Source organism: Xenopus laevis, chromosome 8L (assembly GCF_017654675.1).
Source record: "Xenopus laevis strain J_2021 chromosome 8L, Xenopus_laevis_v10.1, whole genome shotgun sequence".
NCBI classification, from domain to species: domain Eukaryota; kingdom Metazoa; phylum Chordata; class Amphibia; order Anura; family Pipidae; genus Xenopus; species Xenopus laevis.
The window spans coordinates 92,695,107-92,718,931 of NC_054385.1; the positions used below are offsets into that span (position 1 = coordinate 92,695,107).

Sequence of the window (23,825 nt, forward strand, 5' to 3'; positions counted from 1 at the left end):
TTTACTGGCTTTGCCTTAGTTTTGAGAATCAGCTGACCTCTTGGACTTTCCTGTTCAAATTCCAAGAATTTAATGCTGGCTGATGTTTTGTAACAAATTGCCGAACTGGGCTTTCACTGAAAGTGAAATAAAGTGTAGATATTGAATACACAGGTATTTTATGTTCCACTGGCAGAAAAAAAATTTCAAGCCACTGGTCATTTAAATATTTGATGGTAATTATTCTAATCTGTGCACATCTGAACAGGTGGTGAAGTAGTGGGAAGTTGCCAGAAAAAAAAAATGTATATAGGGTGGACAAATAACAAGTTCTATTGCGTATAATACTTCCTGTGTGGTTCCAAACCACACCTTTAATTTCACATAAGCAACACTTGCATTTAATTTTGAGATTAACTCAAAAAAGATAAAAGAATACACATAATCCATATTTGTGGCAAAACAATCCTATTGGATTGATGTTTACATGTTTTTCTGGGCTGTGGAGTCGGTACATAAATCTTTCCACTCCAACTCTTTATTTTATGCCACCCCTTGAAGTAGACTCCTTGGTTTTTTTAAAGGAACAGTAGCCTAAAAATTGAAAGTGGGTCAAAGTAATTAAAATAAAAAATAAAAATGTTTTTTTTGCTTCAGAAAGACTCCTATAGTTTGCTTCAGAAAGACTCCTATAGTTTATATAAACCAGCTGCTGTGTAGCCATGGGGGCAACCATACAAGCTGAAAAAAAGGAGAAAGGGCAAAGGTTACATTGCACATAACAGATACTCCCTGTCCAATACAATTTTGTTTTATCTGTTATTATTTAACCTGTGTAAACACACAGCTTTTAGCAGTGCATGCTAACAGTATATTATATGTAAATTACTTTAAAAAGCATTCATATTTTGGTGTAACTGTTTCTTTAATTTACTAATGTATTTTCCATGTTGATTGCAAAGGACACAACATACAAAGCATTTTATCACTGCAAAAGCTCAAAAATATAAACCACATCCTTTGGTAATTCTAACCTCAAACAACTTATATATTAACGGAACCTGTCATATAGCTGTAGAGTATCTGTTAAAGGGATGCTGTTATGGGAAAACATGTTTTTTTTGTTTTTTTTTTAAACACATCAGTTAATAGTGCTGCTCCAGCTGACTTCTGCACTGAAATCCGTTTTTCAAAAGAACAAATGGATTTTTTTTATATTTGATTTTGATATCTGTCATGGGGATAGACAGTTTACCAGGTACCTCCAGTCATATGACTTATGCACGGATAAACTTCAGTCGCGCTTTACTGCTGTACTGCAAGTTTCAGTGTTCACCCTTCTCTCCCCCCCCAGCCGATCAGCAGAACAACGGGAAGGTAACGAGGTAACTGCTCCCTGGTTATCTGACTTATTTATATTTATATACAAGGTTATTCACTTTGGTAGAAATAATATAAATGCTAATATTGTAGTGTTTTGGAGACATGCTTAATTGAGGAGATTGGGGAATTTTGTGGGTAACAAACTGTGTAAAGCTAGGCAGTGTTGGTCCATGGCTACCAAAGCCAATAAAGTACTGTCTTGCCTTAAGGCATTCATTTGAGGTATGAAAACGTAAGTTTTAGAGATCACTGGAAAGGCTCACCTTTAGTATTGATTGCAGATGTGGACAGTCTGGGCACAGACTGGATAAGCTAATGATCTTACTTTCAAGTGGGGGGCATTTGCAGTCCTTGTTCATTCATTAATCCCCTACATATATGGGGATTGGGCACTTCTTTTGGTTAAATTGTGTCTTACTGAGAGAATGTTTTAGGCTACGTACACATTAGGGATTTAAACATTACCATGAAGTGCAGTTTTTATGTATTCTTCCACATGGCCGTGTTATGTCAACTCTGACCAACCTTGTCACACGCTGAACTTTTCTCTGAAGAAAAGGAGAAATTATACCACCTGTACAGTCTACCGTTGACTTTGACTGTCTGCCACAGCGTATACTAGCAGATTTGATCCCCAAAATATTTAATGTGTTGAAATTGTGGTGCGCTTGTGAGACTTCGTATTTTTCTAAGAGAAAAGGAGACGCATTAGATAGTGTATTACCCTTTAGTTAAAAATAACCGTAATTTGAAAAAAACCTACTCACATTCTGGGACAAAATTGGCATATAGATGGTGGCTTCCTGAGGTTGTGGAACGGAACCTGCACCTGTTGGTAAAAAGGGCTACTATAGTGAAGTACCGCAAGTGATCCCTTTCAATGGCCCAGTAATTTTATACTTACAGGATCGCAGTTGTCATTGGTGTATTAAAGCTGTTGCGGATGTTAGCGGTCTTGGATAGCGGTATCCTTTTGTGTTGGCCCTGGGGCAGTGATGTTCTTTGCGCAATTTCACCAATAGCCAGTTCCAGTTCACCAATAGCCGTTTTCGGATAGCTTCCACGTGCTGTATCCGAGTCTCAGTAGGGTTACTCTTACGAACTCGGCAAACTTTTCTAAGTTGTTTCGTGTGAGTGGTAGCAGTGTACGGTTAATTAATAAAGGGGACTCATTCTTCTATTAATAATTATAAGAAGATTTAATTTATTGCATGTGAAAATATTCTTCTGTACACACACGGACAGGTGGTTGACATTAAATTCAATATTAGGCTGCACAAGGCAGTATTGGGAGTTTCTGAGCCAGTAGAAATACTCTGTATAAAAGTGTTTATTGGAATAACATCTCTAACAGAGCCTTATGTGTTTCATACTAAGTGTAGTCATAGACTGTGATGGTTAAGTGCTCTTCACACAAATTTTGTAGGGCCTCAGATGTTTTTTCAATAAATACTTTTTGTGCTTTATTTGACCTAAATGTAGATATCATGGGAGCACACCTCTGTTTTTGTTTAATGCAACATTACATTTTCCCCAAGAAGAAAGTTAAAAAGACTGCATGATCTGGGCTTTGCCATGGCAGCAATTTATTCCATGCAATTTTTATTCTGTGTAAATATAAACTATAAATAATATGATTCTCTAACAAGAACTGTGGAAAAGCGTAAAATAAATCAAGGTTTTCTGTTTTCTCTTGCAGACATCCCAACCTCAGAGCAACCTGAGCTATTCCTTAAGAAGCTTCAACAGTGCTGTGTCATTTTTGATTTCATGGATACACTGTCTGATCTTAAAATGAAAGAATACAAGCGCTCCACTCTGAATGAACTGGTGGATTACATTACAATAAGCAGAGGGTGCTTGACGGAACAGACTTATCCTGAAGTAGTTAGAATGGTGAGTAATTATGAATACAGAGGGGAACTGGGAAACTGCTGTAATAACAAAAATGGAAGAGTCAAGCTTTTTCAGGAATATTGATTTTCATTAAACGTTCACTGTGCCTCGTGCTTTTCTTGCATCACTGTTCTTTGTGGGAAAAAAAAACACTTTTTAATATTAAAAAATGTACGATATGAGAGACCTATATCCATAACACACCCTTAAGATTAAGGAGTCCGTTTACTAAAGTGCGGTAAATTTGACATTGTTTCCGCATGTTATCGATGTGAATATCTTTCCGCCAGAATATTCGCAGCAACTAAAGTTTACTAAACAGCGATGTGCTCAGAAGTCATTGCGGTCACTTGCGGTAACTACATTAATGAACCAACTTACGTTAGCGTAATTTTACCGAGTTGAGAATTTTCTACCTGCAAATTACGTTACGTGGTGGTTATTGAAGCAATTTTTACTGTGACATTTATGGCCAGAAATGCATCTTAAAAACTCATAAACTTTATTGACTGATGATAATACCATCCAACAAGATTACCAGAGTAACACCAATCAAACATGTCTGCATCATATAAACCCTTCTGCCAATATGAACAAGAAATCATACCAGTCAATCTCTTTGCTTCATAGAAATGCACAGTTTAATGTAGCCAATCACAATGAAACAAAAAAGCGTAGAGGCTGACAAATCCTTGGACTGTGATGCCGCTGCCAATAATACATCTCTGAGCTGAAACTGCTGCTTTTGCAACAGATAGAAGCAGAAGCCAAAACCTCCTGTCAGCAATAGCTACAGATCTCTCTCCTGTCAGCAATAGCTACAGATCTCTCTCCTGTCAGCAAAGAATGATGGGTAAAACAAAAAAGTATTATGGGATATTTCCTGCCCCTTGAGAATTTTCTGGCCAAAAAAATACTTTTGCGCCACTACATAGGTGGTGGTAAAATTTTGTGAATATTCTTGCGTAAATTTTTGTCTTTTGCCCATTTCGCTGTTTAGTAAACCAGCCATTAATGTGTACGTAGCGTTATATTCTTGCGCAAGAGAATTCGCAAATTTATATTTACCGCAGGTTGGTAAACCGGTGATACATTTTCTGTATTTTGTGCGCATATTTTTAGTGCGCTTTAGTAAACGGACCCCTAAAAGCTATATAGCACATAGTAAGAGAGCTGGGCACTACTCCCCACCCCCTCACACACCCAAGTTAATGGTAAGTAACTTTAATCCCTAATCAGCTGAATCCTTGGTTCCTGTTTGATGTAAACTGCATTAACATGGCTCTGGGAGAGGATGGGCTGGCTTGGGGCAAGCAGGACAGCTTCCAGAATGTCATTGCTATGCTGATGAGCTGGCAATACCCTTATAATCAACATTCCTAGCAGAACTTGCGGCTTCCTATATGTTGGTGACCATTGTTTCCTATATTTTGATCTGCAATTAAGTCAGAAGGGTGTTCTAAGCCCTATAATTTCTAGCTACAAGGAACATAACACCATTATTGCAGCCAAAGGTTCATGAGGAGCTAATGGCTCCCCTCAGCACATTTGGAATTTCATTTTTTTTTGTTGTCAGCGATTATGATAGTTAAATAGTTCTCTCAATAACCGACACTGTGATATTGTGAAGTGCAGATGTTATGTAAGAAAATGATTGAAGGTGTCCAAAACATTGGATCCTTAGTCATCACACCCTGTGTGACTATTCCATTTTATCAACAGGGTAGCAGTCTGTTCCTAATGCTGTACGTAAGGATAGTAGCATACAAACATGCTATTGTGAGAACCCAGCAATTTAGTATCCAGCTGAATGTCTGACGCATCTGAAGTTGCTACTCTACTTGCCAGCTGATGGAGAGGAACAAACTTGCACTTGCATCAAAACCAGAATTCATTTTACCCACATGTTTGCTGCAACTTTACTCCCAGGCTTCTCTTTCCTGAACTTTTAACTATTGATGGCTTTTCCATCCTGTGCTTTGAAGGAGGAAACACCCGTGCGTTTATAATTAAAATGGGACTTCCCATCCTATGAAGTGATGATACATGGAATGGTGATGTGGAGCTGCCTTTTTTAACATTTGTTTGGGATGCCGCTCACATTAACCATTGAGAATGTATAAATGTTTAGTCCTGGTCTCCAGCTGTGCAAATACAAAAGGCTAATATACTTTTTACGTTCAAAATGTTTGCTTTTTAGCCATCATTATTGCATTATATAGCACTGTAAGATTAAAAACTAGTATGCTGCCTTTTGTTGCACCACCAAGTTCTTGATAGCAGAATAGCACTCAGTAGTAAAAATCCAAGTCCCACCATGACTTTCATTTACAGTGAGTAGGAAAAACAATAGCTTATCTGAAAGCAGTTCCATCGTGGGGGCAAATTCACTAAGCATCGAAAATATGCTAGCGACGCCTTCGCCACACTTCGCCAGGCGAATTTTGAATATGTTAGGAAATGTAGGGGGGAAGGAGGGTACTCCCAAAAAAATTTACAATCTTTTTCAGCCTATCACCCTTAAAAAAGGAAAAAACGCCAGCGTTTTTTGGGACTTAGAAAAAATTTCAACAATTTTTGAAGCAAGCCCTAGCTACTCTATTGCACTTCGGCTGGTCTGAGGTGGCGAAGGCAAGTCTGGCGCAAGAGGTAACATTCAGTAAAATGCGCAAGTTAGTGAATTAGCGTAGTTATGTCCCATTCGCCATAGCGCAACTTCGCCTGGCTTAAGGGTGCGAAGTAGCGCTAGAATAGGTCTACTTCCCTAGCGAACTACTAAAAAATTTATATATAGATATATATAAAATTTTATATATTGTACAGTGAATTATTTGTAATGTAACAGTGTAAATTAGAAATCAAAACTATACCATAAAAATCTTGACCGAATCCCTTTAAAGACTTGCTACCCTAGTTATTCTTGGAACAGTTGCTACATGGCTGCTACGCTAATGTTTAGTGAAACTGAATAATTATTTTTACAATTGACATATGAGTGGAATGTTTGTACTTTTGCTGCTACAATAAATGCTAATATGTTCTTGTATGCTGTAGGTATCCTGCAATATATTTAGAACTCTTCCCCCGAGTGACAGTAACGAGTTTGATCCTGAGGAAGATGAACCCACGCTTGAAGCATCATGGCCACATTTACAGGTACTGTTGTGCATTCACATGACAACTCCATTATCCATAGATCTGCTGTGCACTCATGATAATAGTTGTAAGTCAAGTTTTGTTAGTTTTGTCTAAAAATAGGCGTGCCACTCCCACTTATGGCTACTGATTTTGTTGCTTTAGAAACGCATTGTTGGGCCTTTCAATTTGGAATTGAAACTTTGTTCTTTATTTTCACTGCCTAAAGTAATAGTCAAGGCAAGTTGAAACATTACTTGCCTACATAGTAGTACAGGAAGTACTACTTGACTACATAGTAGTACAGGAAGTAGTACACCACATATTCAATTTAGAGCCTCAAAACATTGGTTAGTTGAATTTTACCAAGATTTAATTTGTTTAATAGTTAAGGCCTTACTGGGCACCCTAAGCTCCTGACCCCCCCCCCTGCACTCGTAGGGTCTGCTTCCTTTGTAGTTGCGTCCCTGGGAGAAAAATCCATAAAGCAGGGATTGCTAATTTACTCATGTACGGCTATTTATCGGGCAAGAGCATGCTGCTGTGAGATTGGGTTTGTGAAAGCTAATCTTGTAAATTGTATATTCATGGCTTGAAACACTTCTCTTTGTTCACCTTTCTTTCAGCTTGTATATGAATTTTTCATACGATTTTTGGAAAATCAAGAATTTCAACCCAGTATTGCCAAAAAGTATATAGATCAAAAATTTGTCTTACAGGTAAGCATAAACATTTCGAAAAAAGTTCTATAAAATGTACTTTAATGCAAGGATTGCCATTTTTCAGACCCTGTAGTGTAACTTCTAATAAATTAACCCTGACATTTACTCTCATTGTAAAAGTTGGATCTGGTCAGATGTTGAGCATTCAGGAACTAAAGACATAAACTGTTAAATACACCCACTTTGGTTGTAATATCTACAGGGCATCCTTAATCTTTTATCTCCTGCACTTCCTATTTGTTACATGTATATTTTTATCTGCACAATTCCTGAAAATAAAACGACACCTACACACAATTCTGTGAACTGGAGCCCTCCACCCTCCTGTTGTACATTCACCACAATGGGAGTGACAGTGTTGTATCCCTGAGCCCATGTTGAGCTGACAGTAGTCTGCCAGGGCTCTGCACACATAAAGCAATATAGAGGTAGCTTGAATCTGAAGTAAGATGTTACTACCAACTAGTGATGAATGAAACTGACCCATTTCATGTTATGCACTGCAAGGACTTTACTGAGCAGTATGTAAGGTCGGCTGTAGGTTACAAAAGGTTCAGACTGGCAACAGGATCTCCCAGTGGGCCTCCGTGGCATCAGTCATTTCTTATTCCCAGCACGGGTCTATATAAGACCCATTACATTTAGCACTATCCAATTGTTAGAGTGGGACCTCAATGTTGGATTATCTGGAGCCTTAAGACACTAAGGGGCAGATTTATTAATGTTCGAGTTGTGTTTTCCACAAAAGAAAAATGGAGTTTTCTAGGTTATTTATAGTAAAAATATATTTTTTTCCCCCAAATTTTATTATATTAGATTTATTATACCCCAACCTTGGAAATAGATTGAATCAGAAAATACACATCTAAAACCTGTCATGGTCATGTAGAAGTCAATGGCAGCGGTCCCTTGAACCATTTGAAAATGTATATATCCTTCATGATGATGTTTTTTTTCAGAGGGTTTCGCCTGAAAACTCAATCAGTTCAAGAAATTCTATTTTTTTTTCTCTGAAAACTCGATCAATGCAAGTTTTTGGGTTGGTAACCCCCCGATACAAGTTTTTCCATTCATGTTTTTTCTTAAGTTAGAAACCATTCAAGTTGAGTTCATTTGAAGTCTAAAAAACTGTAAAATGTGACCTTTGATAAATAAACCCCCTAAATGCCTCTCTCTGATGGCAGAAGTGTTTATTAAAAATGTTATCAATTACTGAGCCTCCATTTAATATATTTAGAAATAGAAGTTATTCTAATATAAATGGCTCTTGTGTGCAGGGTATATTTTTTATTTACACTTATTTCACTTGGTAGATTTCCCTATAACAGTTCAAAGCAACCAGTCATTTTCTTTTCAGTTTCTCCTCACTATTAAATAACCGTTATGCTTTCTCTTGTAAGTTTATTTGCTGAAACCACATATATATATAAAGATGGGGTTGCTAAGAGACAAATATTTTTAGAATCTCTTTTCTCATGTAGATTTTAAAACGGCTGCTGCTGACTTTGCCTTCACTTTCTCTTTACAGAATGTTCTATAAATGGCATTTAAGTTATTCAGATGCCTCGGCCAACATTAGAAAAAAATTATCTTTCCATGAATATTTAACTTACATGAGTTTTTTCTGCACTGACTCCACTGATTCTTATACATTTAAGGAGGAAGTTTATATGGGATGTTATTATATTACAAAAACAAACAAAACATGAATAATATGTAATACAGGTATGGGACCTGTTATCCAGAATGCTTGGGACCTGGGATTTTCTAGATAACTGATCTTTCCATAATTTGGAACTTCATACCTAATGTCTACTAGATAATCACGTAAACATTACGGTAGGCTGGTTTTGCCTCCAATAAGGATTAATTATATATTAGTTTTGAAAAAGTACAAGTTAGTTTTATTATTAGAGAAAAATGAAATCATTTAAAATTTGGATTATTTTGATAAAATGGAGTCTATGGGAGATGGCCTTTCTGTAATTCGGAGCGTTCCGGATAACGGGTTTCCAAATAACTGGTTTACGAATAACGGATCCTATACCTGTACAGGTATTAGGACTTGTCCATTCCTCCCTCATGTGTAACCAATTGCTGTTGTTTTAGTATATAATTATACAGTTATTTAAATGTTACCCCTTTAAAGAGAGAGAACAATAATGATACATTATTTATAAATATAAAGCTTAAAGGGATCCTATCGGAAAACATGTTTTTTTTCAAAACGCATCAGTTAATAGTGCTACTCCAGCAGAATTCTGCACTGAAATCCATTTCTCAAAAGAGCAAACAGATTTTTTTATATAAAATTTTGAAATCTGACATGGGGCTAGACATTTAGTCAATTTCCCAGCTGTCCCTGTCATGTGACTTGTACCTGCACTTTAGGGGGCAAATTCACTAAGCGCCGAACGCTAGCGTCAATTCTCTAGCGTTGGGCATTTTCGTTACTTCGCAGATTCACTAACGAACGCTGGCGTAGATTCGCTAGTGTTACTTCGCACCCTTACGCCTGGCGAATTTTCGCTACGGACGTAACTACGCAAATTCACTAACGCGCGCAGTGTACTGAACACTACCTTTTACGCTAGACTTCCTTCGCCACCACAGACCAGGCGAAGCGCAATAGAGTAGATAGGGATTGCTTCAAAAAAAGTTCACATTTTTTCTAAGTCCCAAAAAACGCTGGCGTGTTTTCTATATTATGGGTGATAGGCTGAAAAAGATCGATATTTTTTTGGGGCTCCCCTCCTTCCCCCCTACATTTCCTAACTCATGGCAACTTAACTATACAGTGCGCACATGTGTAGGGCAAAATAGAAATTTTATTTGATGTTTTGAAGGTTTTCTAGGCATTTGTAGTGCTGATACGTATTCCTCCATTGAAATTTGAATTTGGCGCCGTATGCAAATTAACCTTCGCTAGCGTAACTTCGCTTCACTTAGAGAATCAACTCTAGTGCAACTTCGCAACCCCTGTGCGCAACTTCGGATTTTAGTGAATTTGCGGAGCGCTGGCGAAACTACGCCTGGCGAAGTGCGGCGAAGCACGGCGAAGTTGCGCCTGGCGCAACTACGAATCTTAGTGAATTTGCCCCCAGGAGAGAAATGCTTTCTGGCAGGCTGCTGTTTTTCCTTCTCAATGTAACTGAATGTGTCTGTGGGACATGGGTTTTTACTATTGAGTGTTGTTCTCAGATCTGCCAGGGAGCTGCTATCTGGTTACCTTCCCATTGTTCTTTTGTTTGGCTGCTGGGGGGGGGGAAGGGAGTGGTGATATCACTCCAACTTGCAGTACAGCAGTAAAGAGTGATTGAAGTTTATCAGAGCACAAATCACATGACTTGGGGCAGCTGGGAAATTGACAATATGTCTAGCCCCATGTCAGATTTCAAAATATGCTCTTTTGAGAAATTGATTTCAGTGCAGAATTCTGCTGGATCAGCACTATTAACGGATTCATTTTGAAAAAAAAAATTTTCCCCATGACAGTATCCCTTTAACCGTGACAAGTCGTAGCAATACAATACAGCTTTCTTCAGGCAAAATTTATGGGAAACATAATGTGTTGGCAACTGTCTCCCTAAGATGCAGAGGTCAGCATTCAAAATGCATATAGAATCTCTGCTCAGCAGCCTTGGTAGATGTCATACTAACAAATCTCCATATGCTGCATAAGCCTTATACTGGATATGGGTGAAACATTTGAAACCCCGAGCTGAATGCATATTGATCTTGTTACTAGTCTTATGAGGCTCTTGCTCTGTTATAAAGATGTTTAGAATCTGTACAAACAGCAGGACTCAAGTGTTTTTGTCCGGCAGATAATAGAGACCATACCATGATTAAAATAAACTACATTTATATTACAAAATAATACAGGTATGGGACCTGTTATCCAGAATGCTCAGATACTGTTTTTTTTTAGATGAGGTATCTTTCCATAATATGGCTCTCCATACCTTAATTCTAATAAAACAATATTTAAACTTTAAATAAACAGTATTGTTTTGCCTCCATTAAAGCTGAATTATATCTGGGATCAGGAACCATATACTGTCTTATTATTAAAGAGAAAAAGGAAATCATTTTTAAAAAAGTAAAATTATTTGATTAAAATATTTGCAGCTTTCTGCATAATGAGTTTCAGAATAATGGATACCTGGGGTTTTCCTGATAACAGATCTTTCTGTAATTTGGATCTTGATACCTTAAGTTTACTAGAAAATCATTTAAATATGAAATAAACCCAATAGGCTGGTCTTGCTTCCAATAAGGATTCATTTTCCCGTAATTTGGAACTTTCTGAATAACTGGTTTCCGGATTACGGATCCCATACCTTTGGCAAACTATTCAAGGTATGAAATCACTTGGATATTTATGGATCATGGACTGGTCAGGTGTGTGTATTTCTACAGACTCTGCTGTATTTGCACTCTATTTCATCTCTTGTATTCTGGTTTCGGCACCTTTATTTTGGAAAAATGTCCGTACTGGAGCAATGAATATATTGGTGCAATTTCACCCAATTTTATTTTTTTGGGAATGGCATGGGGCTGATATATAAGATTTGAATGCCCTTCCTGCCTTTACAAATACATGACTTTGCCAACTACTAGATGTAAGTGATCCTATACTGTGCTAAGCATGTGACGGCCTGTGCATTCTCTGAATAGCTTGGTGCATTCTGTGAATCTTTAAAACTGACAGCGTAATTCCAATCAGTCACTGTAAGGCTACAGATAATGGCACACAGGATTCTCATGCTTGGCTTTACTTCGCCAGCATTTTCCAGGCAATTGTATAGAGTCCAGCAAGTTAATTGTAGGGGTATGTTATAGACCCCCTAATGTAAGTGAGAAGGAGGAGGCTAAGCTCCTGATGCAAATAGAAAAGGCTGCTAGTTTGGGTAAAGTGATGATAATGGGGAATTTTAATTACCCTGATATTGACTGGAGCAACAGTACTGCCAGATCAGTTAGTGGGAACAAGTTTATAAACTTGTTGCATGACAATTTTATGGCACAGGTTGTTGAGGAGCCAATCAGAAAAATGCTATTCTGGATCTAGTGATCTTTAATGACCCAGAACTTATAGCAAATGTGCAAGTTATTGAACCCCTGGGTAATATTGACCATAATGTTATATCATTTAATGTCTGGTGCAAAAAACAAATATATGGGGCAACAAAAACCATGAATTTTAGAAAAGCTAATTTTAGTGCCTTGAGGGCTGCCGTTCAGAGCATTTTTTGGGGCATTACGTTTTCAGCTAAAACACAGAACAGAAATGGTTGTCATTTAAAATATTAAATCATTACTTTTCTCAATTTATTTCCTTAAGGAGTAAATGTAAAATCTCTAAGAATCACCCTATGTGGCTTAATATAGAATTAAAGTAGTTACTTGGAAAGAAGAGAAAGGCATTTAAAAACTACAAGTCTGTGGGGACAGAAGCTGCATTTAATGAATATAAACACTATAATAAATGTTGTAAAACAGCAATCCAGAAGGCAAAGAAAGGAAATGAAGAGTGCATAGTGGCAGAGGCTAAGACTAACCCCAAAACAGAGTGTTGCTCCTATAAATAATGGTACCAGTATGGTTGTAACAGATACAGAAAAGGCAAATGTGCTAAATCAGTTCTTTTCTTCAGTGTATACAATAGAGGAGTCTGAGTTCCCAGGCTCACTTCATAGCTGCACTGATGGCTCAGCTCAATCTAATCAGTGGCTGATTCAGGATAAGATTCATAAAGCTTTAATAAAAATGAATGTAAACAAGGCTCCAGGGCCTGATGGCATACACCCCCGGGTTCTAAGAGAGCTTAGTTCAGTTTTAGACCAGCCCCTATTTCTGACTTTTTCCGATTCGCTTTCATCTGGTATGGTACCTATGGATTGGAGAAAAGCTGGATCAATTAGCAGTTCAGCAGGTTAGAATAGAGTTTAAAGGCTGAACTTATGGACTTTTTTAACCTAACTTACTATGTATAACTTACTATGTACTATGATAACCTCCCATCTACTGCTTCCAATATCTGTACTGACATACACATCATTGGCGTGTATGAAACACATTGAGCAGATGTCACTTCAGAAATTTGCTCCATGTGTCTAAACACAGGCTGACACTCAGCCTGTCGGTGCAGATACAGACAAACCAATTATATTACAGGTATGGGATCCATTATCCGGAAACTCTCCAGAAAGCTCCAAATTACGGAATGCCCATCTCCCATAGACTCCATTTTATCCAAATAATCCAAATTTTAAAAATGTATATCGTTTTTCTCTGTGTTAATAAAAACGTACCATGTACTTGATCCAAACTATAGTATAATTAATCCTTATTGGAAGCAAAACCAGCCTATTGTGTTTATTAAATGTTTACATGATTTTCTAGAAAATTTACGGTAAGAAGATCAAAATTACAGAAAGATCCATTATCTGGAAAACTCCAGATCCCGAACATTCTGGATAACAGGTCCCATACCTGTGCTAAACTTTTCTGTGAAAATGATGTGCAAGGAAAACAGATTAACGTGTATATATATATATATATATATATATATATATATATATATATATATATATATATATATATATATATATAAATCCAATGTAATGTTTTTTATTTTGTCCAATGTACTATAGCTGCCAGTAGAGATTTATGCCTGGGATCAGTGGTTTTTAACTCACAAACTTTGCTAAAAGCCTATGCCAAGCCTCAAGGCATACATATTGGAGTAGTAAATGGCAAGGGGTCCTTTCTATTCCCTTTTACTTATGCATAAGGAACACACACACATATGGGACTGTAAATATTTGAAAACAAAACTTAAAGGGGAAGGAAACCTAGTCGGCGCAAACCCCCCACCCCCACCCCCGTTTGTTGCCCACCCTCCCCCCTTGCCTACCCGTCCAGCTGGGCAAATGCCCCTAACTTGTTACTTACCCTTCTGCGCAGGTCCAGTCCAGGGAGTTCACCGACGACATCTTCTTCCACGCGATCTTCTTCCTGCTGTGAACGACGCATGCGCAGTAGGATCGTTTCGCTGGTACGATCTACTGTGCATGCGCGTGACTTTCGGCGCATGCGCAGTAGATCCGTACCGGCGAAATGATCCTTCTGCGCATGCGCCAAAACGCCGTTCACAGCAGGAAGAAGATCGCGTGGAAGAAGATGTCGTCTGTGAACTCCCTGGACTGGACCTGCGCAGAAGGGTAAGTAACAAGTTAGGGGCATTTGCCCAGCGGGACGGGTAGGCCAGGGGGGAGGAGGGAGGGTGGGCAACAAACGGGAGGGGGGGTGGGGGGTTTGCGCCGACTAGGTTTCCTTCCCCTTTAAGTCCTGCTGTGAGTGGAAACATACTGTAAGTGATAAACAATGCTGATTTTAAAACAGGTACATAGTTGTGCTCTTTGATATATGGCTGGGATGTTTCTTACGTGCATAAAACACAATGTTGCCGGAAAACCTGTTGGCAAATCTTATTGTCTGAGTTTTCCCATGTAATATTGTCTGCTGACAATGGTATGTATTTAAAGGACCTTGCACCACACTAACTCAGGATATTTTTTTCTACATACTGTACAAACAAAACATAAAAAAAAACTTTATTTAGATTTAAAGCCTAATAAAATTGGAGCAACAAGTGGGATGCAGCAAATCCAGGATTTGGTTCGGTATTTGTCCGGTATTCAGCCCTTTTCAGCAGGAATCCACAGAATCCTCGTGCCTTGCCAAACTGAATCCAAATCCTTAAAACCATGTGATTTTCATCATAAAACAAGGAAGTAAAACTGTTCTTAACGGCACGCTGCTGGCACGGTTCTCTCTCTTTTTTTGCCTTTTTTCCCCCTTCCTGTCCCTGATTTGCGTATTCAAATTAGCAATCAGATTTGGTTTGGTATTAGGCCGACTGTCATGAAAGATTCGAGGGTTTGGCCGAATCCAAAATAGTGGATTCAGTGCATCCCTAAACAAGTATTTGCACATATACATGTACATTACTATTCATGCAGTCAATGTACTTAATTATGTTGTTTCCAATATTCATATTTAGTCTGGACTATGATACTAATTACTCCTCCTTTTAGCTTTTAGAGCTGTTTGACAGTGAAGACCCACGTGAAAGGGACTATTTAAAAACAGTCTTGCACAGAATTTATGGCAAGTTTCTGGGACTCCGAGCATTTATTCGAAAACAGATTAACAATATTTTTCTACGGTAAGTAGGATTTTACTGTATAAATATATAATCCATGAGGTTATATTAACACAAATTGACCTTTAAAAATGAAGTGCTTCAGTAAAGGCCTCACTAGACTGTGTTCCTCACTAAAAATGTTAACTTTTGGCCATACTACGCAATTTTTTTTCACAGGCTTACAAATCAACTTGGTAATTACCTTCACATATCGCCTATATATATATATATATATATATATATATATATATATATATATATATATATATATATATATATATATATATATATATATATATATATATATATATATATATATATATATTAAATATGCTTTCTAGAAGCGTGCAGACTAACTTAATTCTAAGTTCCTATATGGTGTTATGTTTTCTGGCCCCTGCAATTCAGAGTCCCTATTCTAATTATCTTCTGCTTTTATTTGCTAGATTTGTTTATGAAACTGAACACTTTAATGGAGTAGCAGAATTGCTGGAAATATTAGGAAGGTAAGCTCTAATAATAAATGGAATGCGGTGGTGGGGGGGGAAACGTGTGGGCAAATGATAACTGAATTAAAGTGAATGGTGATATTCTTGTGGCAGAAATAAGTGTTGCGATTATAATGATAATACCTGTTTTCTCCATCATCTGCTTGGGGGACACAGGGAACAGTGGGTTATAGCTGGCACCACTAGGAGGTAGGACGCAACATGAAACAAACTAGCTCCTCCTCTGCTGGCTATATATTTATGTTCAGTTGATTTCACTGACATTGGAGATGTTCAGGAAACCTACACTGAGTAGGTTGCCACATTGACATCTTACAGCGTGGGAGCCTGTCATCGGGGTTATGTTATACTTGACCACCAGCCTAATTCCCTCTCCTTCTCCCTCAGGAGGAGAGTTGGCTGCCGGGAAAACAAAATGGCACAGAAGGGTCTTGGGGAAGGCGAGTATACTTTACTGAAGAAACACCCACTACCCATGCATAGCCTTCTTGTGCATCCACCACTGGTTGACAGTCCATTGGTGTAGTGTTGGGCACCAGAGGAACAGCCCTTATGCCTTAGTGAGATACAAGGGGAGCAGTGACTGCAGATTCACTCACTACCATCTGGCAGCAGATGCCCGTTCACGGTGTGGAGACCGCAAGTCCGGCAAGCAGAGAGGGAAAATGTATTTTCCTCAATCTTCTTTTCGCGCCGCCATTTCGAGATGAAGCATTGCATGAGTGCGAAGGCGGCACGTCGCATAGGTGCCATTTTATAACAGCACATCAAGTAAAAAGAGTTCAGCAAAACGGAAAGAGCTATATATCACTCTCACTCCCCGCATAGTGCCAGGCAGACCCCTCGGTTCAGTGGAGACCAACTGCAGGGAGTTACATCCCCCTCATATACGTTTTTCCTGAGGAGGAATTAAAAAAAAAAACTCATTTTCATAAGTGAGACACGTTTTCAAAGGGTCATCCAGCCTTTATATCTTTGGCTACCCCTCACACTTGGTACACCTCTCACCATGTCCAAAGGATCCAGTGAGGTACCTTTTTCCAGGGGGCCAGCATCTGTCACAGTCAAATTCTGGCAAGTGCCAAATGCCACAAAAGACTGCCAGCAGGCCACAAAGAGGCTCTCTGTGCAAAATGTGAACCAAGAGAGCATAGCCCTGAACACTCAGGCTCTCCTCCTCCCCAGGTGCATCAGCTCCACTGGAGAAAACAGCCCCTCTCTAAGAACTTCAGCAGCCGTAGGGGCGCAGGCAGCACATCTAGCCTCAGGTATCCCAAAGCTAGCCCTATCCTTGGATAAGCTTCTGGCTAGACTAGACACTCCCAACACCAAGGACTTCCAAGCGCAGAGCTCCTTCTTCTTCGGATGAGGAGAGCGAGGGTATGTTGAGAAACCCTTCCCCACCACTGGCAGAACCAGAGGAGGAACCTTATCTCTCTGAGGGGGAACTCTCCCAGATACGCAGGGGGAGGAATCCACAAAAATTTCTTCTAAGGCAGGAGGCTCCTTGATTTTATCAGTCATAGAGACACTTAACCTGCAAGATCCGGGAGACAATCCGGATATCTCTAAGACACTATTCAAGCGAAATAGTATATTTTCTCCAACGTTCCCCTCACATTCGCAACTAGATCAAAGAGTTCAACAGGAATGGGACAAACTGGAGAGATGTTTTCAGGCAAATCGTAGATTCCTAAAAATCTTTCCATTCTAATCAGATCTGGTAGAAAAATGGTCATCACCACCCTCCGTGGATGCCCCTGTTTCCAGACTTTCCAGGAACACAGCCCTCTCTGTCCCGGATGCCTCTTCATTAAGGATTACATGGACAAGAAATTAGATGGTCTCATTCGCTCCTTATTTTCAGCCTCAGGGACCTCTCTCCGCCCAGTTTTTAGCCACAGCCTGGGTGAGAATGGCTATCCATTCTTCGACAGAATCCCTACTGCAAGCTACTCTTGCAGGAACACCTTGACATGAACTCCCCCAATGGGCATCACAGATCAAGGAGGCAAATGATTACATTTGTGAGGCTGCCCTAGATGCTGCTCAAGTGATTTGCAGAACATTATCGGTAGCAGCACGAAGGTCTTTGTGGATGAAGCTCTGGTCTGCGGATTTTTCATCATAAAAGTCCCTGACCCCCCTGCCTTTTGAAGGAACTCTTCTCTTTGGCCCCGATGTTGACAAGATCATTAGTCTAGCTACAGGGGATAACGGTACTCTCCTACCTCAGCAGAAGGTTCGCACCTTTTTTGTAAAGGAAGATTTTTCGTCCATCACAAAGTAAGACCAACAAGTCATTTCCTACAAGACAGTCAACTTTAAACAGAAGACATTTTGGAGGCTAGCCCAGATCTTAATGGCAATCCCGCAAGTCTTTCGCTGGACCGATGGACAAACAGGCCTCGGCTTGACGGGGTGCTTTCTCCATCAGATCACAGACCATTGGGAGGAAGACTAAAACACTTTGCGGATACTTGGCTCACAATCACACAAGATTCCTGGGTACACTAGGTGGGAAGCTGGGGCTACCATCTAGAATTTTCCTCCCTACCTCCCTATCGCTTCTTTGGTTCTTGAGGCTTCCTCAAGAACCTAGAAAAAGAGCTTTTCAGGAGACGGTCAACAACCTCCTGTACACAAGTAATTATACCAGTTCCAGCTGGAGGAAAATTCAGGGGCCACTACTCAAACCTATTCGTGGTACCAAAAAAAAAAAAAAGAAGGGTCGGGATGTCCGGTACTAGACCTCAAGGCTCTCAACAAGTTTATTCGGCCATGAAGGTTCAAAATGGAGTCCCTCAAATCCATCATTGCAGCAATGGACCTAGATGAGTTCTTGGCTTCCCTCGACATAAAGGATGCATATCTACACATTCCATTTTCCCTTCCCATCAGAAATACTTACTCAGAACCAGCATTTTCAATTCATGGCCCTCCGGTTCGATCTGACGTCAGCCCAGCGAGTATTCACAAAACTCATGGCGGGATATCCATCAATCCCTATCTCGACGACCTACTAATAACGGCACCCTCCCTCACGGAAGCCTACCATTCACTCTTCATCTGTGAAGCAAAAATCTCTACTGCAGAGGATCTTCCTTTCACGCACAACTCGAGAATCTCTCCTCTGGGTGCTTCAGAACCATCATCTTTCCGTGGGCAGACCTCTGGGCGAACCCCAGTGGCGCCTGTTGACAGATGCAAGGCACTTCGGATGGGGAGCAGCACTGAACGGACATCCTGTGCAGGGTCAGCGGTCCCAGAAAGATCTGACTGGGGCTAATTCACTGGGAAAAGGACTTGGCAAGACAAGTGATAAATATCCAGTCGGACAATTCTACGGCAGCAGCCTATATAAATCATCAGGGAGGCACAAAAAGCAGAGGAGCCCTGAACGAAGTAAACCTCATATTTCATGTGGCAGAACTTCACCAAGCTCAACTGTCGGCCATCTACATTCCGGGCCTCCAAAACTGGGAGGCAGATTTTCTCACCCGGAGAACACTAGATCCAGGCGAATGGGCACTAAAAGAAGAAGTTTTCTAGAAATAACACAAAGATGGGGATGCCAGAGGCAGACCTCATGGCAACCCGAGAAAACGGAAAGGTGCCAACCTTTTTTGCACGGTATTGGGAACCTCTAGCATCGGCGGTAGACGCCCTGACAGCCATGTAATTTTCGCCTAGCCTATGCCTTTCCATCATTTCAGTTGATTCCCAGAACAATCAAGAGAGTATTCCGAGAACAGGGCAGAACCTGGTTTTCCGATCTCCTAAATGTTTCCATAGAGGAACCATGGACGCTAATATCTCAACCGGATCTCCTTCAGTAGGGTCCAATCCAGCACCCGAACCCAGCAAGTCTACGCTTGACTGCGTGACTCTTGAGACCAAGATTCTACAGAAAAGGGGGTTTTCGGACACTGCTGTTGTTAACATGCGGGCAGCAAGAAACCTTGTTTTTCTGCCTAAGCATACCATAGGGTATGGACCACTTACCAAGAATGGTGTCTAAAACACAAACTAAGTTTTGAAGTTTTTCCCATTACCAAATCTGCTATAATTTTCCAGGAAGGATTGACCATTGGTCTATCTCTCGGCTCTCTCATATCTCAAGTGTCTGCTCCTTTGGTTCTGTTTTCAGAAGAGTTTAGCTCTATTACTGGATGTCAACGATTTTTTCAAGGGGTAACTCACATGAACCCCCCGTTCAGGGTGCCAGTACCTACGTGGGACCTTACACTTGTACTTAAGGCATTACAGAAAGCACCGTTCGAACCCATAGCCTCGGTCTCCTTCCAAGTGGGTCACTTGGAAGACGGTTTTCTTATTGGTGATTGCATCAGCAAGACGCGTATCTAAGCTCATTGCATTATTGTGTAGGCCTCCCTTCTTGACCTTCCTCCACGATAGAGCAGTGCTCAGGACAGAACCTTCCTTTTGCCAAAGGTAATTTTGACATTTCACCTGAATCAGGAGATAATTGTTCCAACATTCTGCCCTTCCCCGGCCAACCCAAAGGAAGTGGCACTCCAGTTAGAGCTCTAAAATTCTATCTGCACAGAGTGCAAGATGTTCGCAAGTCAGATTCCCTAGTTATTACATTGCCATGGGACTGAATCCTCCATTGATAGTTAGAGCTCATTCCACCAGGGGGATGATCACATCCTGGGTTTTCAGAAAGCAAGCTTCAGCGGACCAGCTATGCAAGGCCACTAAGTGGACTTCCATCCACTCTTTCTCAAAAGTCTATCATTTCGATACTTTTGCGGCATCTAACGCACGCTTTGGGAGGAAAGTCCTCCAAGCGCCTGTGGCTATTTCTACTTAGGGCCTCATCCCGCCCTATTAATCGGAGACAGCTTTGGTACGTCCCCATTGTTTCCTGTGTCCCCCAAGCAGATGATGGAGAAAAGGAGATTTTTTGTATTCACCGTTAAATCTCTTTCTCTTCAGTCACTTGGGGGACACAGGGCTTCCCTCCCTGGATGAGGGCCCTCTCGGTTTTTTCTGACAGGGTTACCCGTTATTACAGTTAAGTTTCTTACTTCATTCTTTGGTACAAACTGATTAGGCTCCGCTTACTGCTGAGGGGTATAGTCAGCGGAGGAGGAGCTAGTTTGTTTCATGTTGTGTCCTACCTCCTAGTGGTGCCAGCTATACCCCACTGTTCCCTGTGTCCCCCAAGCGACTGAAGAGAAAGATATTTAATGGTGAGTACACAAAATCTCCTTATTTCTCATACATATCTTACTTTTATACTTGGGGCCACAGACTGGTCGGCAGTCGGATTTAGGATGAAATATTTAGTATTTCTTTAACCACAATAGCATTTGATCTGTGAACAAATTCTGTTATGGATCTGTTCTAGGAATAAACATTTTTCCTCTCCAGAAATAACGTTACAATGAGTGTTATGTTTGTTACACTTCTGTTTTGCAGTATTATCAATGGCTTTGCATTGCCCCTGAAAGCAGAGCATAAACAGTTTCTTGTTAAGGTGCTGATACCTCTGCATACTGTCCGAAGCTTATCCCTCTTCCATGCACAGGTAAGCTTTCTGCAAACTGAACTATCAGTCTAACCTATAAAAGCAATTACGCTCATCGGGGCAAAATAGCACAACTGTGAACTAAGACAACAAAATATTTCAGTGGAGATGATTTTCAGATTTTCAGGACACCATAGAGATTTTTTATTTATAAGAAACCCTTATTGAGTTTTCCTCTGTACTCCTTTGTAAATGACAAGTCATCCATTATTATTAGCAAGTATTACCAATTAAGAACCCAATGGAGGTTAATTTGTAAATTGCTATAGTGGAGAAATTTGTTTGGTTTGTCTGTTATAATTTAGACATAGAAGCAAACATCTGATATGTTGCTATGGCCAACTTCATGAGTGCGGTCTAGCCAGTACATTAATACAACACCCCGGGGATCTTTCACTGTATATGACTATGAAATGTAAAACTGTATAGCATTCCCATTTATAATTGTGTTTTCTTTCCTTTATTACTTTTGGTAGCTGGCGTATTGCATAGTACAGTTTCTAGAGAAAGATCCTACTCTCACAGAACCAGTAAGTGTTGCCAACTAATCCTAGAACTAGGATGTTTTGCCTGTTTTCATGCAGAAGGGAAACTTAAAAATGTTTGCTTTTTCAACCTTTAATAGGTCATTAGAGGGCTTATGAAATTTTGGCCGAAAACATGCAGCCAGAAAGAGGTAAGCTGCTTGATGATGTGTAATTGTGAGGGTTTTGTCTGAAGCCTTTATAGATGTCTTTGTAAGATAATCAACAGATTTTCATGTAGCTTTTTGAAGCACAGTTTTTTGGAGCATACTATGTGATTCACTGATAACAGAAAGTAGTATTAATAGGCTGTATGTTTTTCCTTGCTGTTTATGATACAATTCCTGGTTATGAAGTAGGTGTAATGCTCACATGTATTTTGATCATCGTTTGTAGCCTCTTCATATTGCCCCAACATTGTTATGCATCAGCTCAAAACCAGACCAACCAATGAGCCTGATTTGACTCATTGCTCAGACACATATATGCACAGATCTCACTTTCCCCACCCACTCAACTAAGTAATATTAGTCCATGGGCTGATGCAATGTTTCCCAACCAGTAGCTCGTGAGCAACATGTTGCTCTCCAACCCCTTGGATGTTGCTCCCAGTGGCCTCAAAGCAGGTGCTTATTTTTGAATTCCAGGCTTGGAGGAAAGTTTTGGTTGTATAAAAACAAGTGTACTGCCAAACAGAGCCTCAATGTAGGTTGACAATCTACATAGGGGCTGCCAAATGGCCAATCACAGCCCTCATTTGGCAACCCAAGAATATTTTTCATGGTAGTGTTGCTCCTCAACTCCTTTTGCTTATGAATGTTGCTCACGGGTTCAAAAGGTTGGGGATCCCTGGGCTGATGTGTCAGATCTGTGCCGTTGGTGTTAGTAGCCACATTGCAGTGACATTCAGTGTCCGACTGGGACACCAGGGGCCCACCCAAAAATCTTAGAACAGGGGCCCACCAAAAGACCTTAGATCAGGGGCCCACTCTCAGTACTATTATAATTCCTCTTCTCACGCAACCTCTATTCTGCTATTATCTTTTCTTTACCTGCTATAATCTATTATTCAATCTATTTAGTCTCTTTGTTTTCATAGAAATAGGTAATGCCCATGAAATAGACCAAATGTTTTGAAGCAGGAGGGCCCACTGATACATGGGCCCACCAGGAGTATCCCTGTGGGCCAGTCCGACATTGGTGACATCTGCCAATTCACCTGGCTCAGTTTTATTGCTCAATTTGACAAGAGTGATAGAATTGAGCAGGAAAGCATCAGGAGGGGCTTCCTGCATCAGTAAATTGTTAATTATGTTTTATTGTTCTGTCCAGTTCCCACCTGTACAGAACAATAATAGTGCTTTTGTTACACATTCATAATATAAGCAATTTAAATCCCCAAAAATCACATAAATTGTGGAGTAGCCTATATGGTAGGCACATTATGACATTATGTTGCTGACATCCAACAGAAAAAAGTAAAATCATGGAAATCCCCCCTGTCTGTCACTTCTCCTAGTTTATTGGACTCCATTTGGGTCAGCCAGGGCAATTTCTAATAAACACTAGTGTATTGGCTTCATGAGCCAATACACTTAAAACTAATCTTGCCAAAAACTAGGTTAACTTGCTGAATTAAACATGCCTGTATTAGAAAGCAGAGAGCTACATACGAGTCTAAGGTTATGTATTAAAATCCGAATGCTGCAAATCCAAAAATCCGCTATATCAGATCTGTCGAGGTCATGTATAAGTCAATGGGAGTGGCACCTATCTCAATTTGAAGTTTTTGTAGTCTGTGCTTTGTTTAGCCTGAAAATTGGCCTTTTTCATGCAAAAACTCAATCATGCAATTCAAGGAAAAAGCCTGAAAAATTAGATTCTGGTTTTTGCTTGATTTTATTG

At 40.0% G+C, this 23,825-nt stretch overlaps 1 protein-coding gene across 7 annotated transcripts in view; it reads left to right on the plus strand.

The window, feature by feature from the left end:
* Positions 1-23,825, plus strand: part of ppp2r5e.L (protein phosphatase-2A B'epsilon subunit) — a 53,528-nt gene that overhangs the window by 19,231 nt on the left and 10,472 nt on the right. For all 7 annotated transcript variants that reach the window (XM_041571953.1, XM_041571952.1, XM_041571954.1 and 4 more), the window contains 8 exon segments: positions 3,062-3,258; positions 6,313-6,414; positions 7,020-7,112; positions 15,221-15,351; positions 15,777-15,836; positions 21,288-21,396; positions 21,873-21,926; positions 22,022-22,072. In XM_041571953.1, the coding sequence (XP_041427887.1) occupies positions 3,062-3,258; positions 6,313-6,414; positions 7,020-7,112; positions 15,221-15,351; positions 15,777-15,836; positions 21,288-21,396; positions 21,873-21,926; positions 22,022-22,072 (797 nt within the window).